The following is a 17,965-nucleotide window of genomic DNA, read 5'->3' on the forward strand; positions in this document are numbered from 1 at the left end:
TCAAAACCAGCTCCTGATTCCTCAAAACAGCTCCCCAAAACAGGTCCCCAAAACAGCTCCTGATCCTCAAAACCAGCTCCTGATTCCTCAAAACAGCTCCACAAAACAGGTCCCACAAAACAGCTCCTCAAAACAGGTCCCCAAAACAGCTCCTCAAAACAGCTCCTGATTCCTCAAAACAGCTCCACAAAACAGGTCCCACAAAACAGCTCCTCAAAAACAGGTCCTCATTCCTCAAAAACAGCTCCTCAAAAACAGGTCCCACAAAACAGCTCCTGATCCCCAAAACCAGCTCCTGATTCCTCAAAACAGCTCCTCAAAACAGCTCCTCATTCCCCAAAAACAGCTCCTCAAAAACAGGTCCAGATCCTCAAAAACAGGTCCTCAAAGGAAGGTCCTCATTCCCCAAAAACAGCTCCTCAAAACAGGTCCCACTAAACAGTTCCTGATCCCCAAAACAGCTCCTGATCCCCAAAACCAGCTCCTGATTGCTCAAAATAGCTCCCCCAAAATAGGTCCTGATCCCTCAAAAACAGCTCCTCAAAAACAGGTCCAAATCCTCAAAAACAGTTCCCCAAAACCAGCTCCTGATCCCCAAAACCAGCTCCTGATTCCTCAAAACAGCTCCACAAAACAGGTCCCACAAAACAGCTCCTGATCCCCAAAACCAGCTCCTGATTCCTCAAAATAGCTCCCCCAAAATAGGTCCTGATCCCTCAAAAACAGCTCCTCAAAACAGGTCCCACAAAACAGTTCCTGTTCCCCAAAAACAGCTCCTCAAAAACAGGTCCAGATCCTCAAAAACAGTTCCCCAAAACCACCTCCTGATCCTCAAAACAGCTCTTCATTCCTCAAAAACAGCTCCTCAAAAACAGGTCCCACAAAACAGCTCCTGATCCCCAAAACCAGCGCCTGATTCCTCAGAACAGCTCCTCAAAACAGGTCCCACAAAACCAGCTCCTCAAAACAGCTCCTCATTCCCCCAAAAACAGCTCCTCAAAACAGGTCCCACAAAACAGCTCCTGATCCTCAAAACCAGCTCCTGATTGCTCAAAATAGCTCCCCCAAAATAGGTCCTGATCCCTCAAAAACAGCTCCTCAAAAACAGGTCCAAATCCTCAAAAACAGTTCCCCAAAACCACCTCCTGATCCCTCAAAACAGCTCCTCATTTCTCAAAAACAGCTCCCCAAAAACAGGTCCTCATTCCCCCAAAAAACAGCTCCCCAAAACCAGCTCCTGATTCTTCAAAACAGCTCCTCAAAACAGCTCCTCATTCCCCAAAAACAGCTCCTCAAAAACAGGTCCAGATCCTCAAAAACAGGTCCTCAAAAGAAGGTCCTCATTCCTCAAAAACAGCTCCCCAAAAACAGGTCCCACAAAACAGCTCCTGATCCCCAAAACCAGCTCCTGATTCCTCCGAACAGCTCCTCAAAACAGGTCCCACAAAACAGGTCCTCATTCCCCAAAAACAGTTCCCCAAAACCAGCTCCTGATTCCTCAAAACGGCTCCTCAAAACAGATCCTCATTACCCAAAACCAGCTCCCCAAAAACAGGTCCAGATCCTCAAAAACAGCTCCCCAAAACCAGCTCCTGATCCCCAAAACAGCTCCTCAAAACAGCTCCCCAAAACCAGTTCCCAATCCCCCAAAACAGCTCCCCAAAACCAGCTCCTGATCCCCAAAAACAGCTCCCCAAAAGCAGCTCCTGATCCTCCAAAACCCAGTTTGTGATCCAGCAAAACAGCTTGACCAAAATAGCTCCTGATCCCCAAAACAGCTCCCCAAAACCAACTCCTGATCCCCCAAAACAGCTCCTCAGAACCAGCTCCTGATCCCCCAAAACAGCTCCTCAGAACCAGCTCCTGATCCCCCAAAACAGCTCTGCAAAAACAGCTCCTGATCCCCCAAAATCCAGCAAAACAGCTCCACCAAAACAGCTGCTGATCCCCCAAACAGCTGCTGGTCCCCAAGGGACTCGTTCCAGCCACATGGAATTCCACACCTTTAAGGGGAGCTTTGGGAATTTGGGATTTCACCTGGTCTGGCAAATTCCTTGGGTTCCCCTCCCAAATTCCCTGTGTGAGGAGCAGGAAAGGTTTTGGACGTGCCTAAGCCCTGCCCAGCAACAACAAAACTCCAGAGTCAGTCCCAGAGCAGCCCTGGGCAGGAAAATGAAGCCTGGCCCAGGCCAGAGCAGCTCTGGGGACAGGGGACAGTGATTGATTCCTTCTCCTTGTCACAGCCAGGCCAGAGCAGCTCTGGGGAGGAAAATGAAGCCTGGCCCAGGCCAGAGCAGCTCTGGGGACAGGGGACAGTGATTCCTTCTCCTTGTCACAGCCAGGCCAGAGCAGCTCTGGGGACAGGGGACAGTGATTCCTTCTCCTTGTCACAGCCAGAGGCCATCCCCAGCCTGGACATGGGAACTGCCCTCAAAAAGAAACAAATGCAGCCCCAGCTGAGGGCAGCAGGAAGCAGGGAGGGACCTCTGGAATGTCTTCCCAAGGAAGCAGGGAATGGATTCCTTGGTTTATTTTGCTTTTCCTGGTGAACTTTATCCCAGCCCATTCATTCCCTCACTTTTACCCTCCCAGTTCTCTCCCTGTCCCATGGGTGGGGAGTGAGAGTGGGGTGTGGCTGCCCTTTGGGGTTAAATCACAACATTTTGGCTCAGCCCAGCTTAAATTGGGAGTTTTACATGATTGAGATTAGCTAAGCTTTGCCTACTGAGTCAAAGTGGCTGCACAGAGCCAAGGAGAGGCTCCCTCATGACATTTAAATGCAATTTTGGAGCAGATTTACAGAGTCAGGCTCAGGGTTTGTGAGGATAAAGGAAGCAGATGGAACCATGTAAAACCCAGCCCATGAAAACCAGACTGCAGCACAAGTGCTGTGGGTGGAAATCCAGACCTCCTGGAAATATTCTAAAGCTACAAGGAAATTTAAACATTTCCAAAGATAAAAAATGGATTTTTTTTGTAAAGCATCACCTTTGAGAAAATCAAAATTGAGAATTGAGAAAAACCTAAACCCACAGAAAAGGTTGTTCAGACCTAAATAAAAACACTCAGTTTTTTTTTATCCAGACATTGGAAAACAACAAAATTGACCAAAAGCAATTCCCAACCCCTCCCTTATCCCAAAATTCCCAGACATACCATAAGCTTCATAGGTTTCCTGTGCCTCCCCATGTCCATAATCATAATATTCTGTATCCCTGCAAAAGCAATGAGGTGGTTACACACAGGGAAATCCCATTCCACTGCCACAAAAAACCAGGAAAAGAGAAGATGCTCTGAGCCCTGGATTCCAGCAGAACTCTGCAGCTCCACTGGCTTCAAATGGGATTAAAAAAAAAGGGGAAAGAGGGGAAAAAAAGGGAAAAGAGGGGAAAAAAGGGAAAAGAGGGGAAAAAAGGGGGAAAAGGCCATGTAGGATTCCTTTGGGAAAAGGGAATCCAACTCACCCTTGGCCCTGGCTGTAGCAGCTCAGGAATGTTTTCATTGGCTTCAAATGGGATTAAAAAAAAGGGAAAGAGCAGGAAAAAGGGAAAAGAGGGGAAAAAAAGGGAAAAGAGGGGAAAAAAAGGGGAAAGAGGCCATGCAGGATTGCTTTGGGAAGAGGGAATCCCACTCACCCTTGGCCCTGGCTGTAGCAGCTCAGGAATGTTTCTATTGGCTTCAAATGGGATTTGAAAAAGGGGAAAAGAGTGGAAAAAAAGGGAAAAGAGTGGAAAAAAAGGGAAAAGAGGGGAAAAAAGGGGAAAGAGGGAAAAAAAAGGGAAAAGAGGGGGAAAAGAGGGAAAAAAGCAGGATTGCTTTGGGAAGAGGGAATGCCACTCACCCTTGGCCCTGGCTGTAGTAGCCCTCGTAGCCCTCGTAGCTCTGCTCTGCGTAGGTGTCATCGTAGCCCTGTGAGCATGGGGACAGAAAAGTGTCACAGCCCCAACACCATCCCAATGGTGATCCCAGAACCAGGAGTCAGGGGGATCCCAACGCCATTCCCAGCAGTCCTTGGTGATCCCAGCACCATCTCACTGATCCCTGGTGATCTCAGCCCCATCTCAGTGATCCCTGGCGATCCCAGCACCATCTCACTGATCCCTGGTGATCCCAGCACCATCTCACTGATCCCTGGTGATCCCAGCACCATCTCAGTGATCCCTGGTGATCCCAGAATCACCCCCCTGATCCCTGGCGATCCCAGCCCCATTCCACTGACCCCTAGTGATCATAGCACCATCCCAGTGATTCCTGGTGATTCCTGGTGATCCCAGAATCACCCCCCTGATCCCTGGTGATCCCAGTCCCATCTCACTGATCCCTGGTGATCCCAGAATCACCCCCCTGATCTCTGGTGATCTCAGCCCCATCTCACTGATCCCTGGTGATCCCAGAATCACCTCACTGATCCCCGGTGATCTCAGCACCATCCCAGTGATTCCTGGTGATCCCAGCACCATCCCACTGATCCCAGCTCCATCCCACTGATCCCTGGTGATCCCAGCACCATCCCAGTGATTCCTGGTGATCCCAGCTCCATCCCACTGACCTCTGGTGATCCCAGCACCATCACAGTGAACCCTGGTGATCTCAGCCCCATTCCACTGATCCCTAGTGATCATAGCACCATCCCAGTGATTCCTGGTGATCCCAGAATCACCTCACTGACCCCTGGTGATCCCACTGATCCCTGGTGACCCCAGCCCCATCCCACTGATCCCTGGTGACCCCAGCTCCATCCTACTGATCTCTGGTGACCCCAGCCCCACCCCACTGACCCCTGGTGCCCCCCAGCTCCCCTCACCCCCACCAGCCCACCCCCCACCCACGGTTAACCCCGTTACTCAGCAGCAGTGAACCCCTGCTCACATATTCCTCGTAGCTCTCTGGCACGGGCGGAGGGGGCAGGGGGATCCTCTGGATGCCAGCTGCCCGTGCCCGCGGCGCGGGGGCTCCCCTGACGGCCGGGGGAGGGGGCACCCCCCGGGCCATGGCAGCGCCCCGGGCCAGGGCCCCGCGCACGGGGGCTCCCCGCACCAGGGCACCCCTGGGGGGAGGAGGAGGAGGAGGGGGACCCACCCCACGGCCCCTGTGGAGACACAGAAAGCTTGGTCAGGAGCTGCTGCTGCTGCTGCTCTGGACAGCCCCAGGATGGGGATGTGGCACTGTCCTGTGTCCTGGAGAGCCCCAGGATGGGGATGTGGCACTGTCCCGTGTCCTGGAGAACCCCAGGATGGGGATGTGGCACTGTCCTGTGTCCTGGAGAGCCCCAGGATGGGGATGTGGCACTGTCCCGTGTCCTGGAGAACCCCAGGATGGGGATGTGGCACTGTCCTGTGTCCTGGAGAACCCCAGGATGGGGATGTGTCACTGTCACATTTTCTGGAGTGCCCCAGGATGGGGATGTGTCACTGTCCTGTGTTCTAGAGAGCCCCAGGATGGGGATGTGTCACTGTCACATTTTCTGGAGTGCCCCAGGATGGGGATGTGTCACTGTCCTGTGTTCTAGAGAGCCCCAGGATGGGGATGTGTCACTGTCACATTTTCTGGAGTGCCCCAGGATGGGGATGTGGCACTGTCCTGTGTTCTAGAGAGCCCCAGGATGGGGATGTGTCACTGTCATGTTTTCTGAAAAATCCTCTTTGCCCAGGATTTTTTCTCCTGAGAATCCTCAGCTTTGCTGTTTTGGAATGTGGTCTGAACTTTGGGCAGGGAATTTCACTTTAAAGGACCCTCCCACCCACCTGGGATCACTCCAGGTCCCTCAGGACCCCTGAGGACATGGGCAGGGACCCTCCAGGCAGAGGGAAAAGCACCAGCCCATGGATCAGGGAGTGGAGGAACAGTTTTGGTGCCAATTCATCCCCAAGCTTTGCCAGAACGATGCTCTGCAAGGATGGGCACTTCAAAGTGAGAATGCTGAAGGGTTACAGCACATCCAACAGCAGCCAGGCCCTTCCTGAGAGCTTCCTTTGTAAAACTATTGATGGGAGCAGTGATGGGACCATTGGTGGAACCATTGGTGGAACCATGGATGGAACTATGGATGAACCTATTGATGAAACCAGTGATGGGACCACTCATGAAACCATTGATGGAACCATTGATGGAACTATGGATAAACCTATTGATGGAACCAGTGATGGAACCATGGATGGAACTATGGATGGAACTATGGATGAAACCATTGATGGGACCAGTGATGGGACCACTCATGAAACCATTGATGGAACCATTGATGGAACCAGTGATGGAACCAGTGATGGGACCAGTGATGGAACCAGTGATGGGACCACGGATGGAACTATGGATAAACCTATTGATGGAACCAGTGATGGAACCACTCATGAAACCATTGATGGGACCATTGATGGAACCACGGATGAACTATGGATGAACCTATTGATGGAACCAGTGATGGAACCACTCATGAAACCATTGATGGGACCATTGATGGAACCACGGATGAACTATGGATAAACCTATTGATGGAACCAGTGATGGAACCAGTGATGGAACCATTGGTGGGACCATGGATGGAACCATGGATGGAACCACGGATGGAACCACGGATGAACCTATTGATGAAACCATTGCTGGAACCATTGGTGGAACCACGGATGGAACTATGGATGAACCTATTGATGGAACCAGTGATGGAACCATTGATGGAACCACTCATGAAACCATTGATGGGACCAGTGATGGGACCATGGATGGAACCTCTGATGAAACCATTGATGGAACCATTGGTGGAACCATGGATGGAACCATGGATAGAACCATGGATGAACCTATTGATGAACCTATTGATGAAACCACTGATGAAACCATGGATGGAACCATAGCTGGAACTATCGATGAAACCCAGCCCAAATCCCGCCCAGTGCTGGATGACACCCCAAACTTGATGCTCAAAGTCAGGCCTAGCTGAGCAGCAGTTTAAGCCCTGAGACAGCCCAGCTGTGGGTGAAGGCAGCACTCCCAGGGCTGGGATTTTGGGAATACCTTGGCACAGGGGGAGGGGGAGGCGGGGCTGCCCCCCGGCCCCGCCCGGGGACGCCTCGGCCGCGGTTGGGCTCCGGGACCCCGTTGAGATAGGAGAGCTCCAGGAACTGCTCCTGGCAGATATCATCCATCATGTCCTGCAGAAAGGACAGAAATGAGGATAAAATTAAGGGTCAATAAGGAGATGAAGGGTCAGCTCCAGAGACCAGCTCTGGGATACCACAGCCTGCTGTGCTGCGATGAAATAACTGCACGGGCCGCAGGAAAATCTGCTTTTAGTGGCATTTGCTGCAGCTTTCTCCAAGATTCCAGCCCTGCAGCTCCAGGTGCTGCTCCCAGACTGCCAGGGATGCCAGGAGGATTCATGGGGGAGAGCCCAGGCAGGACTCAGCCCACAGCTCCTGTTTATAGGGGCAGTGAGCCCACAGAAGGTGACCCTGCAGTGCTCCTGTTCCCAAAGGAAAGGGTTGGGATGCAGAGCGTGCCGGGCAGATCCCTGCAGGTCCCTTCCCTGGGGACTAAAGGGCCACAGGAGATCACCCAGAAGCATTCCCAATGGTCCCTGGACATCCCTGAACCATCCCACTGATTCCCAGTGATCCCAAAACCATCCCATTGCTCCCTGGTGATCCCAAAACCATCCCAGTGATTCCCAGTGATCCCAGCAGTGCCTGGTGATCTCAGAACCATCCCACTGATTCCCAGTGATCCCAAAACCATCCCAGTGATTCCCAGTGATCCCAAAACCATCTCAGTGCTCCTGGTGATCCCAAAACCATCCCAGTGATTCCAAAACCATCCCAGAGCTCCTGGAGATCCCAGAACCCTCACAGTGATTCCCAGCAGTTCCTGGTGATCTCAGAACCATCCCAGTGATTTCAGCAGTTCCTGGTGATCCCAGCACCATCCCAGTCCTCCCTGGAGATCCCAAAACCATCCCAGTGGTCCCTGAACCATCCCAGTGCTCCCTGGAGATCCCAAAACCATCCCAGTGGTCCCTGAACCATCCCAGAGCTTCCTGGAGATCCCAAAACCATCCCAGTGGTCCCTGAACCATCCCAGAGCTCCCTGGAGATCCCAAAACCATCCCAGTGGTTCTTGAACCATCCCAGTGATCCCTGGAGATCCCAAAATCATCCCAGTGATCACAGAACCATCCCAGAGCTTCCTGGAGATCCCAAAACCATCCCAGTGATCCCAGCACCATCCCAGTGATCCCAGCACCATCCCAGAGCTCCCTGGAGATCCCAGCACCATCCCAGAGCTCCCTGGAGATCCCAGCACCATCCCAGTGCTCCCTGGAGATCCCAGCACCATCCCAGAGCTCCCTGGAGATCCCAGCACCATCCCAGTGCTCCCTGGAGATCCCAGCACCATCCCAGCGATCCCAGCACCATCCCAGCACTCCCTGGAGATCCCAGCACCATCCCAGTGCTCCCAGCACCATCCCAGAGCTCCCTGGAGATCCCAGCACCATCCCAGCACTCCCTGGAGATCCCAGCACCATCCCAGTGCTCCCAGCACCATCCCAGAGCTCCCTGGAGATCCCAGCACCACCCCAGCAATCCCAGCACCATCCCAGAGCTCCCTGGAGATCCAAAACCATCCCAGTGATCCCAGCACCATCCCAGTGATCCCAGCACCATCCCAGAGCTCCCTGGAGATCCCAGCACCATCCCAGTGCTCCCAGCCCCATCCCAGAGCTCCCTGGAGTGATCTCCCTCCCCCCAGACGTGCGAACCTCCTCCATTTTTCTCCCCGATTTTAATTTGAATTTTCAGTTTGGAAGAGGCTCCTCTGAGGAGCAGGAGACTCACAGGGACCAGGAATTTCTTGACCTCCTCCATGGCGTGGGCCATGAGGGCGTAGGCCTCGCACGGGGGCCCGAAGACCTCGATGAACACGTGCAGGTCCATGTGCAGGTGGGCGTACTTGGGGTCCCCCCCCTTGCGCAGCTCCTCCTCCTGTGAAAACCACACAGAATTATTAAAAAATGGAATTTGGGGAGAGTTTTTAAATTTTATAGGAAGCTTGCATGGTTTTGTACATCTGTGTGTAAACACTGAGATAAGATTTTTACTTTTCGATTGTATTTATTTAAAAAAAAATTCAATTTTAATGTTTATTTTTAAAAATATTTTTAGTTTTAAATGTTATGTATTTTGAAATATTTTATTTTAAAATCTATTTTTATTATTTTTATTTATATTTATTTTTATTTAGGATCCCCCCTTTGCACAGCTCCTCCTTCTGCACAAACCCCACAGAATTACTAAAAAATGGAATCTGGGAAGATTTTTTAAATTTTATATAAACCATGCATATAGCTTGCATGGTTTTGTACATCTGTGTGTAAACAATGAGATAAGATTTTTTACTTTTTAATTTTATTTATTAAAAAAAAAATCAATTTTAATGTTTATTTTTTAAAATTATTTTTAGTTTTAAATTTTATGTATTTTGAAATATTTTATTTTAAAATCTACTTTTATTATTTTTTATTTTATTTGTATTTGGGATCCCCCCCTTTGCGCAGCTCCTCCTCATGCAAAAACCCCACAGAATTATTAAAAAATGGAATTTGGGAAGAATTTTTAAATTTTATAGGAACCTTGCATGGTTTTGTACATCTGTGTGTAAACACCGAGATAAGATTTTTATTTTAAAATTTTATTTTTAAATTTTTTATTTTAATTTTTCTCTTTAAAACTATTTTTATTATTTTTAATTATGTATATTTATTCTTTTTATTTTATTATTTTATATTTAATGTATGCTATTTTACTTTTCTAAACTTTATTATTTTACTTCTTTATTTTTAATTTTTTTCAAGATACCTTGAAGATATTTCTGTTTCTCAGGTTGTTTTGCAGTAATTTAAGAAATTCGTATAAAACCTTTTTGTGCTGCTGAAGTAAAATCAGAATGAAGCTACAGCTCTGCTCAAAATAAGCAGGAAGAAACAAAAATCGTATTTTTCCCATTCTTTTCATTATTTTTTTTCTGTTTAAAAACCTCTCCTGGTACTTTATGGTTCAAAATTTTTGTGATCAAAAATGATCAGGAACACATTGCTCCAACATCTGCACTGCACCAGAAGAATTTCAAGATTTCAGAGCAGCTAAAAAAGGGATTTTAATCTTTTTACAGAGAGGGAAAAAAAATCCCTTTAGTGAATGGCTCTTGAGGAGAATAATCCTTATTTTAACAATGTTCAAATTAATCTTTAATTGAAGTTTTTTTCTGCTTTAATTTTTAATAAAATGCTTGGAGAGCTGCTAATTCTCACCACAAGAAATGGAATTTTATTTTTCCTTACCTTGGCTTTGTCCCTCATGGAGCCTTTCCCCAGTACAGAGATTTTAGCACCAGTTTCTTCCTGAAGTCTCTTAATGGTGTTGCCCTGGGGTCCCAAAATCTTCCCAACAAAGTTGAACTGGAAATTAAGAAAAAAAAAAAAAAAAAAAACCAACAAAAAATAAATCAGAGCTCAAAAACTTCAAGAAAAATTTTTCTGAATTTTTTATCGGTTGAGCAAAGGGAAAAAAAAAATCACATTCCATTTTCTCCTCACTTTATCAGGAAAATCCAAGTTTCAAGAGGAAAATCCAAGTTTCAAAAGGAAAATTCAGGTTTTAAAAGGAAAATCCAAATTTTAAAAGGAAAACCCAAGTTTCAAAAGGAAAATCCAAGGTTCAAAAGGAAAATCCAAGGTTCAAAAGGAAAATCCAGGTTTCAAAAGGAAAATCCAAGGTTCAAAAGGAAAATCCAAGGTTCAAAAGGAAAATCCAGGTTTCAAAAGGAAAATTCAAGCTTTGAAAGGAAAATTTAAGTGTTGAAAAGGAAAATCCAGGTTTCAAGAGCAAAATCCAAGTTTCAAGAGCAAAATCCAAGTTTCAAGAGGAAAATTCAGGTTTCTAATCTTTCTTTTAATGAAAAAAACCAAATGCTCCAGCAGAAAAATCAAGTTAAATGAAGTGGTTCAATCCCAACATCTGCAGCAGCTTTCCAGCAAATCTTGAAGGAATTAAATGTAAAAAAAAACCATAAAAAAAGCTCCAGCCATGGAATTGTCTGTTCCAGCAATCCAAGATCCCAGCTGTGCATCACCAAGATATTGCAAAAATTCAATATATTCCAAATAAAAACCCTGCAGGTCTGGGAAAAAAACCCCAAACAAGTCCTTATTTTTGAATTTTGGTTTAAAATGAAGATTGAACTCCTGCAGCTACAAAATCCCACAGAAAAGAAGAAAAGCTCAGAGATTTGGTTGATTTTTTCTGGCCTCACCTTGGGGTATTGTTTGACAGGGATCAGAACTCGTTCCTTCAGTTTCATGTTCTTGTGGGAAAATAAATCCAGGTAGTTCTCCTCCTCATCCTTCTTTGTTGTCTCTCCCTTCTGAATTTTTTCAATTTCTAAGTAAAAATTAAATTAAATGAATCGAAATAATAATATAAAATTAAAATGATACAAATGTATTGTTAGAAATATGAATGCTAGAATTAGAAATAAAAATATTAATAGCATAAAATTAAGATAATAGAAGGGAGAGGGGGAGGCACTGCCAGGGGAAGGGCACGGGCAGGGAAAGGTGAGATTTGGGATGGAGAACAGGGGAGAAACTCCTGGGATGGGAATGGGAACGGGAATGGGCACAGCAGCAGGAATGGGAATGGGCACAAAGGTGGGAATGGGAATGGGAATGGGCACAGCAGCAGGAATGGGAATGGGCACAGCAGCAGGAATGGGAATGGGCACAGCAGCAGGAATGGGCACAAAGGTGGGAATGGGAATGGGAATGGGCACAGCAGCAGGAATGGGCAAAGGTGGGAATGGGCAAAGGTGGGAATGGGAATGGGCACAAAGGTGGGAATGGGAATGGGCACAGCAGCAGGAATGGGCACAAAGGTGGGAATGGGAATGGGCACAAAGGTGGGAAGGGAATGGGCACAGAGGTGGGAATGGGCACAGAGGTGGGAATGGGCACAGAGGTGGGAAGGGGCACAAAGGTGGGAATGGGCACTGAGGTGGGAATGGGCACTGAGGTGGGAATGGGAATGGGCACAAAGGTGGGAATGGGCACAAAGGTGGGAATGGGCACAGAGGTGGGAATGGGCACAGAGGTGGAAATGGGCACAGAGGTGGGAATGGGCACTGAGGTGGGAATGGGCACAGAGGTGGGAATGGGAATGGGCACAGAGGTGGGAAGGGGAATGGGCACAGCAGCGGGAATGGGAATGGGCACTGAGGTGGGAATGGGCACTGAGGTGGGAATGGGCACAAAGGTGGGAATGGGCACAGAGGTGGGAAGGGGAATGGGCACAGTAGCAGGAATGGGCAATGAGGGTGGGAATGGGCACAGAGGTGGGAATGGGAATGATCACAGCAGCAGGAGTGGCCACAGATGTGGGAAGAGGAATGGCCACAGCAGCAGGAATGGGCACAAAGGTGGGAATGGGCACAGCAGCAGGAATGGCCACTGAGGGTGGGAAGGGAATGGGCACTGAGGTGGGAATGGGAATGGGCACAGCAGCAGGAGTGGGAATGGCCACAAAGGTGGGAAGGGGAACAGCCACTGAGGTGGAAATAGGAATGATCACAGCAGCAGGAATGGCCACAGATGTGGGAATAGGAATGGCCACAGCAGCAGGAATGGCCACTGAGGTGGGAATGGCCACAGCTCTGGGATCAGGAATGGCCACAGAGGTGGGAACAGGAATGGCCACAGAGGTGGGAACAGGAATGGCCACAGAGGTGGGAATGGCCACAGCTCTGGGAACAGGAATGGCCAAAGCTCTGGGATCGGGAATGGCCGCAGCTCTGGGAACAGGAATGGCCACAGAGGTGGGAACAGGAATGGCCAAAGCTCTGGGATGGGGAATGGCCACAGAGGTGGGAACAGGAACGGCCACAGCGGTGCCAGCAGTTGAGAACGTTGCCAAAATGGCTGAACAAACCAGAAGTTGCAAAGTGCAAGGTGAAATGGTTTCAGGACAATGCAGCCCGAGACAGCGGGGACAGTTTCAGGTGGCAGTGGTGGCAGTGTGGGATACCCAGGATATCCACTGAAGGACAGGGACTGAGGGAATCTCCATCAGGAGAGCCTGGAAATGCTCCAGCACCCTGGACTCCCTCTCACCTCGGTGACCTCGGCCCTCTCCAATCCCTGCTGGGTCCCAGGAGCCACCACCAGCCCTGGGACATTCCCAGGAATGCACAGCCTGGAGCTGGCCTGAATCCAGCAGGGAATTCCCTGGGGGAGTCCCCCAGCTCCTCCCTGCTCCCATTCCCACAGCTCACACACCTTTGGGAAGCTCAGCTTGGAGCTTTTCCATGAAATAAACCCAGCTAAAATTCCCAAAAAACCCCAACCCCACAGCTGGCTGACACACAGGTGGGATATTTCCCATTCTCCCAAAGCTGGGAAGCAGAGAGGGCTGTGCCCTTCACACCTCCCCTGCTCTTTCAAAAAAAAAAAAGGGATTTTCTTGTTCCTATGGAAAAGGAATATCACACAGACCCCAAACCCAGGAGGGAAATGTGGATTATATTTGAAAATGCAAGAAAATCCAGATTTCAGTTTCTCTTTAGGGTAACAGAACCCTCAATGCAGCCACTTCCATGGAATTGATAAGAATCCCATCACTGCCAGGCCCTTGCTCCCAAAAAAAAAAAGCCAAAAAAATAAAAATTTTCCCTCTAAAAATACAGAACCACCACAGTATTTTAGACAACTTTAAAATGTTGTTTAAAATAAATGGCTGCAGAATTCCAGCAGGGTTCCCTCCCTGAGGCAGGCAGGCTGAGCAACTTCCACTTCTGGGAGGGGAAAAAAGGCTGGAATAAGAATTTTGCTGCCACTCAGGAGCATTTGTGGCTCTGGAAATGATTTTTGCTGGAGTTGTGCAGCACAGCTTTGGCCCAGGCTGAAATTCCAAGGAATCCAGAGCAATCTGGGGCTCATCTAGGCAAAAAAAAATCACCTAAATCCACCATTTTACCTCAAATTCTTGCTCATTGTTTTCCTGCTCAGCTCACCCTGAACTGGGACTGGGAAGAATTATTATTATTATTATTATTACTATTAGTATTATTAACTAATTATGATAATATTAATTTTTTTAAAGTTATTTTCAAAATACCCACAGCTGGAGCTGCTCCAATTTTAAATCCCCCACAGCTGCAATCATTACATTAATAAATTCATTTAAAAATAATTAATTGAAATAAAAAACCCTCCTAAATCCTTGTTACCCCCCTCAGGCTTTGCAGGATGCTGCTCTTTGTGGGGGAATTTGCAAATTCCTTGGATTTCCTTTGCCTGGGAGACATCAGAGCTGAGCTGGATGAAGAATTTTATTCATCAGAACCATTAAAGTGATGGGAAATGGGACTCTAAAACTCATTTATTTAGATCAAGATGCTGATGGGTGATGCTGTGATGGGTTCTTTGCTCAATTGGAGAGACAGCAATTCCCAAGAATTATTCCCTGCATAGGACAAGCTCCTAAAACCTCTAGAACTGCACCAAAACTCTGCATTTTTAAGCCGTGACAAAATAAATATTTTTTAAAAAAGCAGGCGGAGAAAGGAATAATTTTAAAAATTCCAATTAATAATTTAAAATGATGAATTTAAATAATTGACTTAAATAAATTGTTATTAAATTGTTATTAAATAAATTCTTATGGAGTAAATTCTTATTGAGTAAATTCTTACTGAGCAAATTATACTTAAATAATTAATAATTTAATTAATTAAAGTAATTTAACCATTCCAATAAATATTTTAAAATCACAGTACAAATTAATGAAATTAAATAAATTACGGATAGTAATATTAATTATAGTAATCGCGTTATTAATAATAAAATAAGAATAAAAGAATAGAAATTAAATAATAATGATAACAATGATAGTGATAGTAAGAATAATTTTTAAAAGCACCGGTGGAAATAATAATAATAATGGTAATAATAAGAGGTGGAAAAAATTTAAGCACTGGTGGAAATAATAATAATAAAAATATATAATAATGAAAATATAATAATAATAATAATAATAATAATAATAATAATAATAATAATAATAATAATAATAATAATAATTTTTAAAGCACCGATGGAGATGAAATCTGAGCAGATCCTTGCTCTGGGAGCCTCCCAGCTCCCGGGCAAGCAGAGATTGGGAATTTTTGAACTGGGGCCGTTTTTGAGCCTCCTCCAAGGCCGGGGGTGCGGAGGGGGAGAGCCGGGAAGGGAAGGGAAGGGAAGGGAAGGGAAGGGAAGGGAAGGGAAGGGAAGGCTGGGCACAGAACAAAGGCTGCCATTTCCATTTCCATCCCAGCCCTTTCCCTGCATTTCCAGCAGGGAAAATTCCCCGCGTGGCTCTTTCAGGTTCAATTTTAGCTCCCCTGTCCCCAGGGGTGCAAGGGCTGCCCTGATTTCGGCAGGGACAGAGCTGCTGTTCTTCCCGACAGCTGTTTGTAGGGATTTTTATGGGAATCACGTTTCCAACAGCCTGGTGTGCTGCATTTAACCCTTGTCAGGAAAGGAGAGGAGCTGTCCCCAGAGCAGGACAGGTCACCCGAACGGTCCAAAGGGACATTCCATCCCCAGGACCGCCACTGCCACCCTGGATCTGGAAGGAGCTCGGGCATGGGGTGGTAAAGAACCGGGCATCGCTTGTTTCTCCTCCCTCCCAACATCACAATTATCATTATTTATCTCCTTATTTACTATTACCATCGGGTTTTAATTCAATTATTAAACGCTTCTCTCACGGATTTAATTATTAAACGGTTCTCTCACTGCCACCCTGGATCTGGAAGGAGCTCGGGGATGGGGTAGTGAAGAACCGGGCATCGCTTGTTTCTACTCCCTCCCAACATCAAAATTATCATTATTTATCACCTTATTTACTATTACCATCACGTTTTGTTTCAATTATTAAACGCTTCTCTCAAGGGTTTTGATTCTCTCCATTCTCCTGTCTGGCTGAGGCCACATCACAAGAACACAATATAATACAACAAAAGCACCAATAAAACACACGCAAAACTCGCGGCTCTGCGGAATAAGCTGCGATTACACAGGGAAATATCTCATTTTAACAGGGAAATATCTCATATTAACAAGGAAATATTTCATTTTAACAAGGAAATATCTCATTTTAACAAGGAAATATTTCATTTTAACAGGGAAATATATTAACAAGGAAACATCTCATTTTAACAAGGAAATAGCTCATTTTAACAAGGAAATAGCTCATTTTAACAGGAAAATAGCTCATTTTAACCCCGGAGCCAGAACGGCCACCGGGCCCCGCCGCCCCGCCGCCCCCGGTGCCGGTACCTGCGGTCAGGAGCTGCATGGCGTGCGTGAAGGACGGGTCCAGGCTGTCCTTCTCCGCCATCAGCTCGGGCAGGTACTTGTTCTCGGGCTCCATCTTACCGGCGCCTGAAGCCCCGCCGGCTGCGGCCCCACCGGGCGGCGGCTGCGCTCCGCTGGCGGCCCCGCGGGCCCCTCCGCCACGGGGCGCTCGGCGCGGCGGCGGCGCGCGGCCGCCGGGGCCCTGTCCCCGCGATAAGCGACCGGCGGGGTCGTCGCGACGCTGCATGAGGCGGTGCCGGGGACGGGAGGCGGGGGCCGGGCCGGGCCGGGCCGGGCCGGGGACGGCGGCGGCGGGAGCGCAGCGGCCACACCGCCCGCGCAGCGCCCGGGCCGGAAGTGCCGCGCCGGAAGCTCCGCCCTCTACCGGTGTCGGTGTCTCTGTGTGTGTGTGTGTGTGTGTGAGGGGGGATCCGCGGCGGGAGCGCCCCGCGCGTGCGCCGCGTGCCCCCGCGGGAATGGCGCGGGCCCGGGAGCGGCGGCGTGAGGGGAGCGGGGGATGATGGAGGCAGGGAATCGTGGATGTGGGAAGAGGATCATTCATCCAGTCCGCACGGCGCTGCTGTTGGAATCCCTCAACCCCGCCTCTAAACGCGGGGACTCCATCACCTCCCCAAGCAGCCCCTCCCAATGTGTAGCTGCACAGAGTGCGAAAAAAAAATCTTAATATTTGCTGTGAATATGTCGTGTCTCAGCTTGAGGCCGTTTCCTCTCACTCTTCACACAGTAGAAGAGACCGGCCCCACCTCACCACAAGCTCCTGGCATTTTGTGCCTGGTATTGTAGCTGGTTTTGGCAGGTGCTTGTGGAGAGTAATGAGGTTCCCCTTCAGCCTCCTCTTAAGACTGAACCCAGCTCCCCCAGCCGCTCCTCACAAGGCATTCTCTTCGATCTTTCACGAACCTTTGAGGGACCCAAAACTGTACTAGAGTACAATTATTATCTTTATATATATAATATTTATCCATAGAATCATAAAATCAAAGTTGCGAGAGAACAGACAATGGCACGGGGAGAGCAGGCGGAATTCCAACCGTGGCCGCACGCGAACCGCCGAGTGCAGGACTCGAACCCGCGGCTCTGCCCGCACTGCACCCCGGCCGTGCCGCGCATGCGCACTCCGCATTCCCGCCAGGCGGCGGCGCTGAGGCGCGGGAAGGGGCTGAGGGGGAGCCGGCATTGGGCCATGGGGACCGAGATTTGGCCTGCCCGGGGCACAGCGCTGCCCTGAGGTACAGGGGTAGTGCTGCTGCGAGGGCTCAGCGTGTTCCCCGGCCTCCAGGGTCCAGCAGTGCCCTGTGGGAGCTGAGCCTTCCCTCCCTGCCCTCACGGTCCTGTGGGGCACAGCCCGCTCTGGGGACAATCCCTCAGTGTCCCTGAAGGACGAAGCTGCTCTTATCACACAGTGCTGAAAGAGGAAAGAAAAGAGCCCCAATGCCTGTGATTATCAGAGCTTATGTGACTCCAGTTATAACTTTGCAGAGCCATTAAACCCAGCAAAGTGGCACTGAGCAGCTTCTCTGTGTATTTTGAGTGACAAAGGTTTGCTGGTTCCTTTTTTCTCAC

At 48.5% G+C, this 17,965-nt stretch overlaps 1 protein-coding gene across 2 annotated transcripts in view; it reads right to left on the reverse strand.

The window, feature by feature from the left end:
* Positions 1-16,758, reverse strand: part of KHDRBS1 (KH RNA binding domain containing, signal transduction associated 1) — a 23,085-nt gene extending 6,327 nt beyond the window's left edge. For both annotated transcript variants that reach the window (XR_011683542.1, XM_071453427.1), the window contains exons 1-8: positions 16,364-16,758; positions 11,299-11,426; positions 10,328-10,444; positions 8,826-8,972; positions 7,009-7,145; positions 4,870-5,089; positions 3,842-3,909; positions 3,157-3,215 (exon numbers count right to left, since the gene is read on the reverse strand). Coding sequence is in view for 1 of the 2 variants with exons in the window: in XM_071453427.1 (XP_071309528.1) it covers positions 3,157-3,215; positions 3,842-3,909; positions 4,870-5,089; positions 7,009-7,145; positions 8,826-8,972; positions 10,328-10,444; positions 11,299-11,426; positions 16,364-16,628 (1,141 nt within the window). In the remaining variant the exon portion in view is untranslated. The remainder of the gene's footprint in view (positions 1-3,156; positions 3,216-3,841; positions 3,910-4,869; positions 5,090-7,008; positions 7,146-8,825; positions 8,973-10,327; positions 10,445-11,298; positions 11,427-16,363) is intronic.
* Positions 16,759-17,965: the final 1,207 nt, after the last annotated feature.

This window comes from Agelaius tricolor, unplaced genomic scaffold (assembly GCF_023055355.1).
Source record: "Agelaius tricolor isolate 1412-34295 unplaced genomic scaffold, bAgeTri1.0.p SCAF_36, whole genome shotgun sequence".
NCBI classification, from domain to species: Eukaryota; Metazoa; Chordata; class Aves; order Passeriformes; family Icteridae; genus Agelaius; species Agelaius tricolor.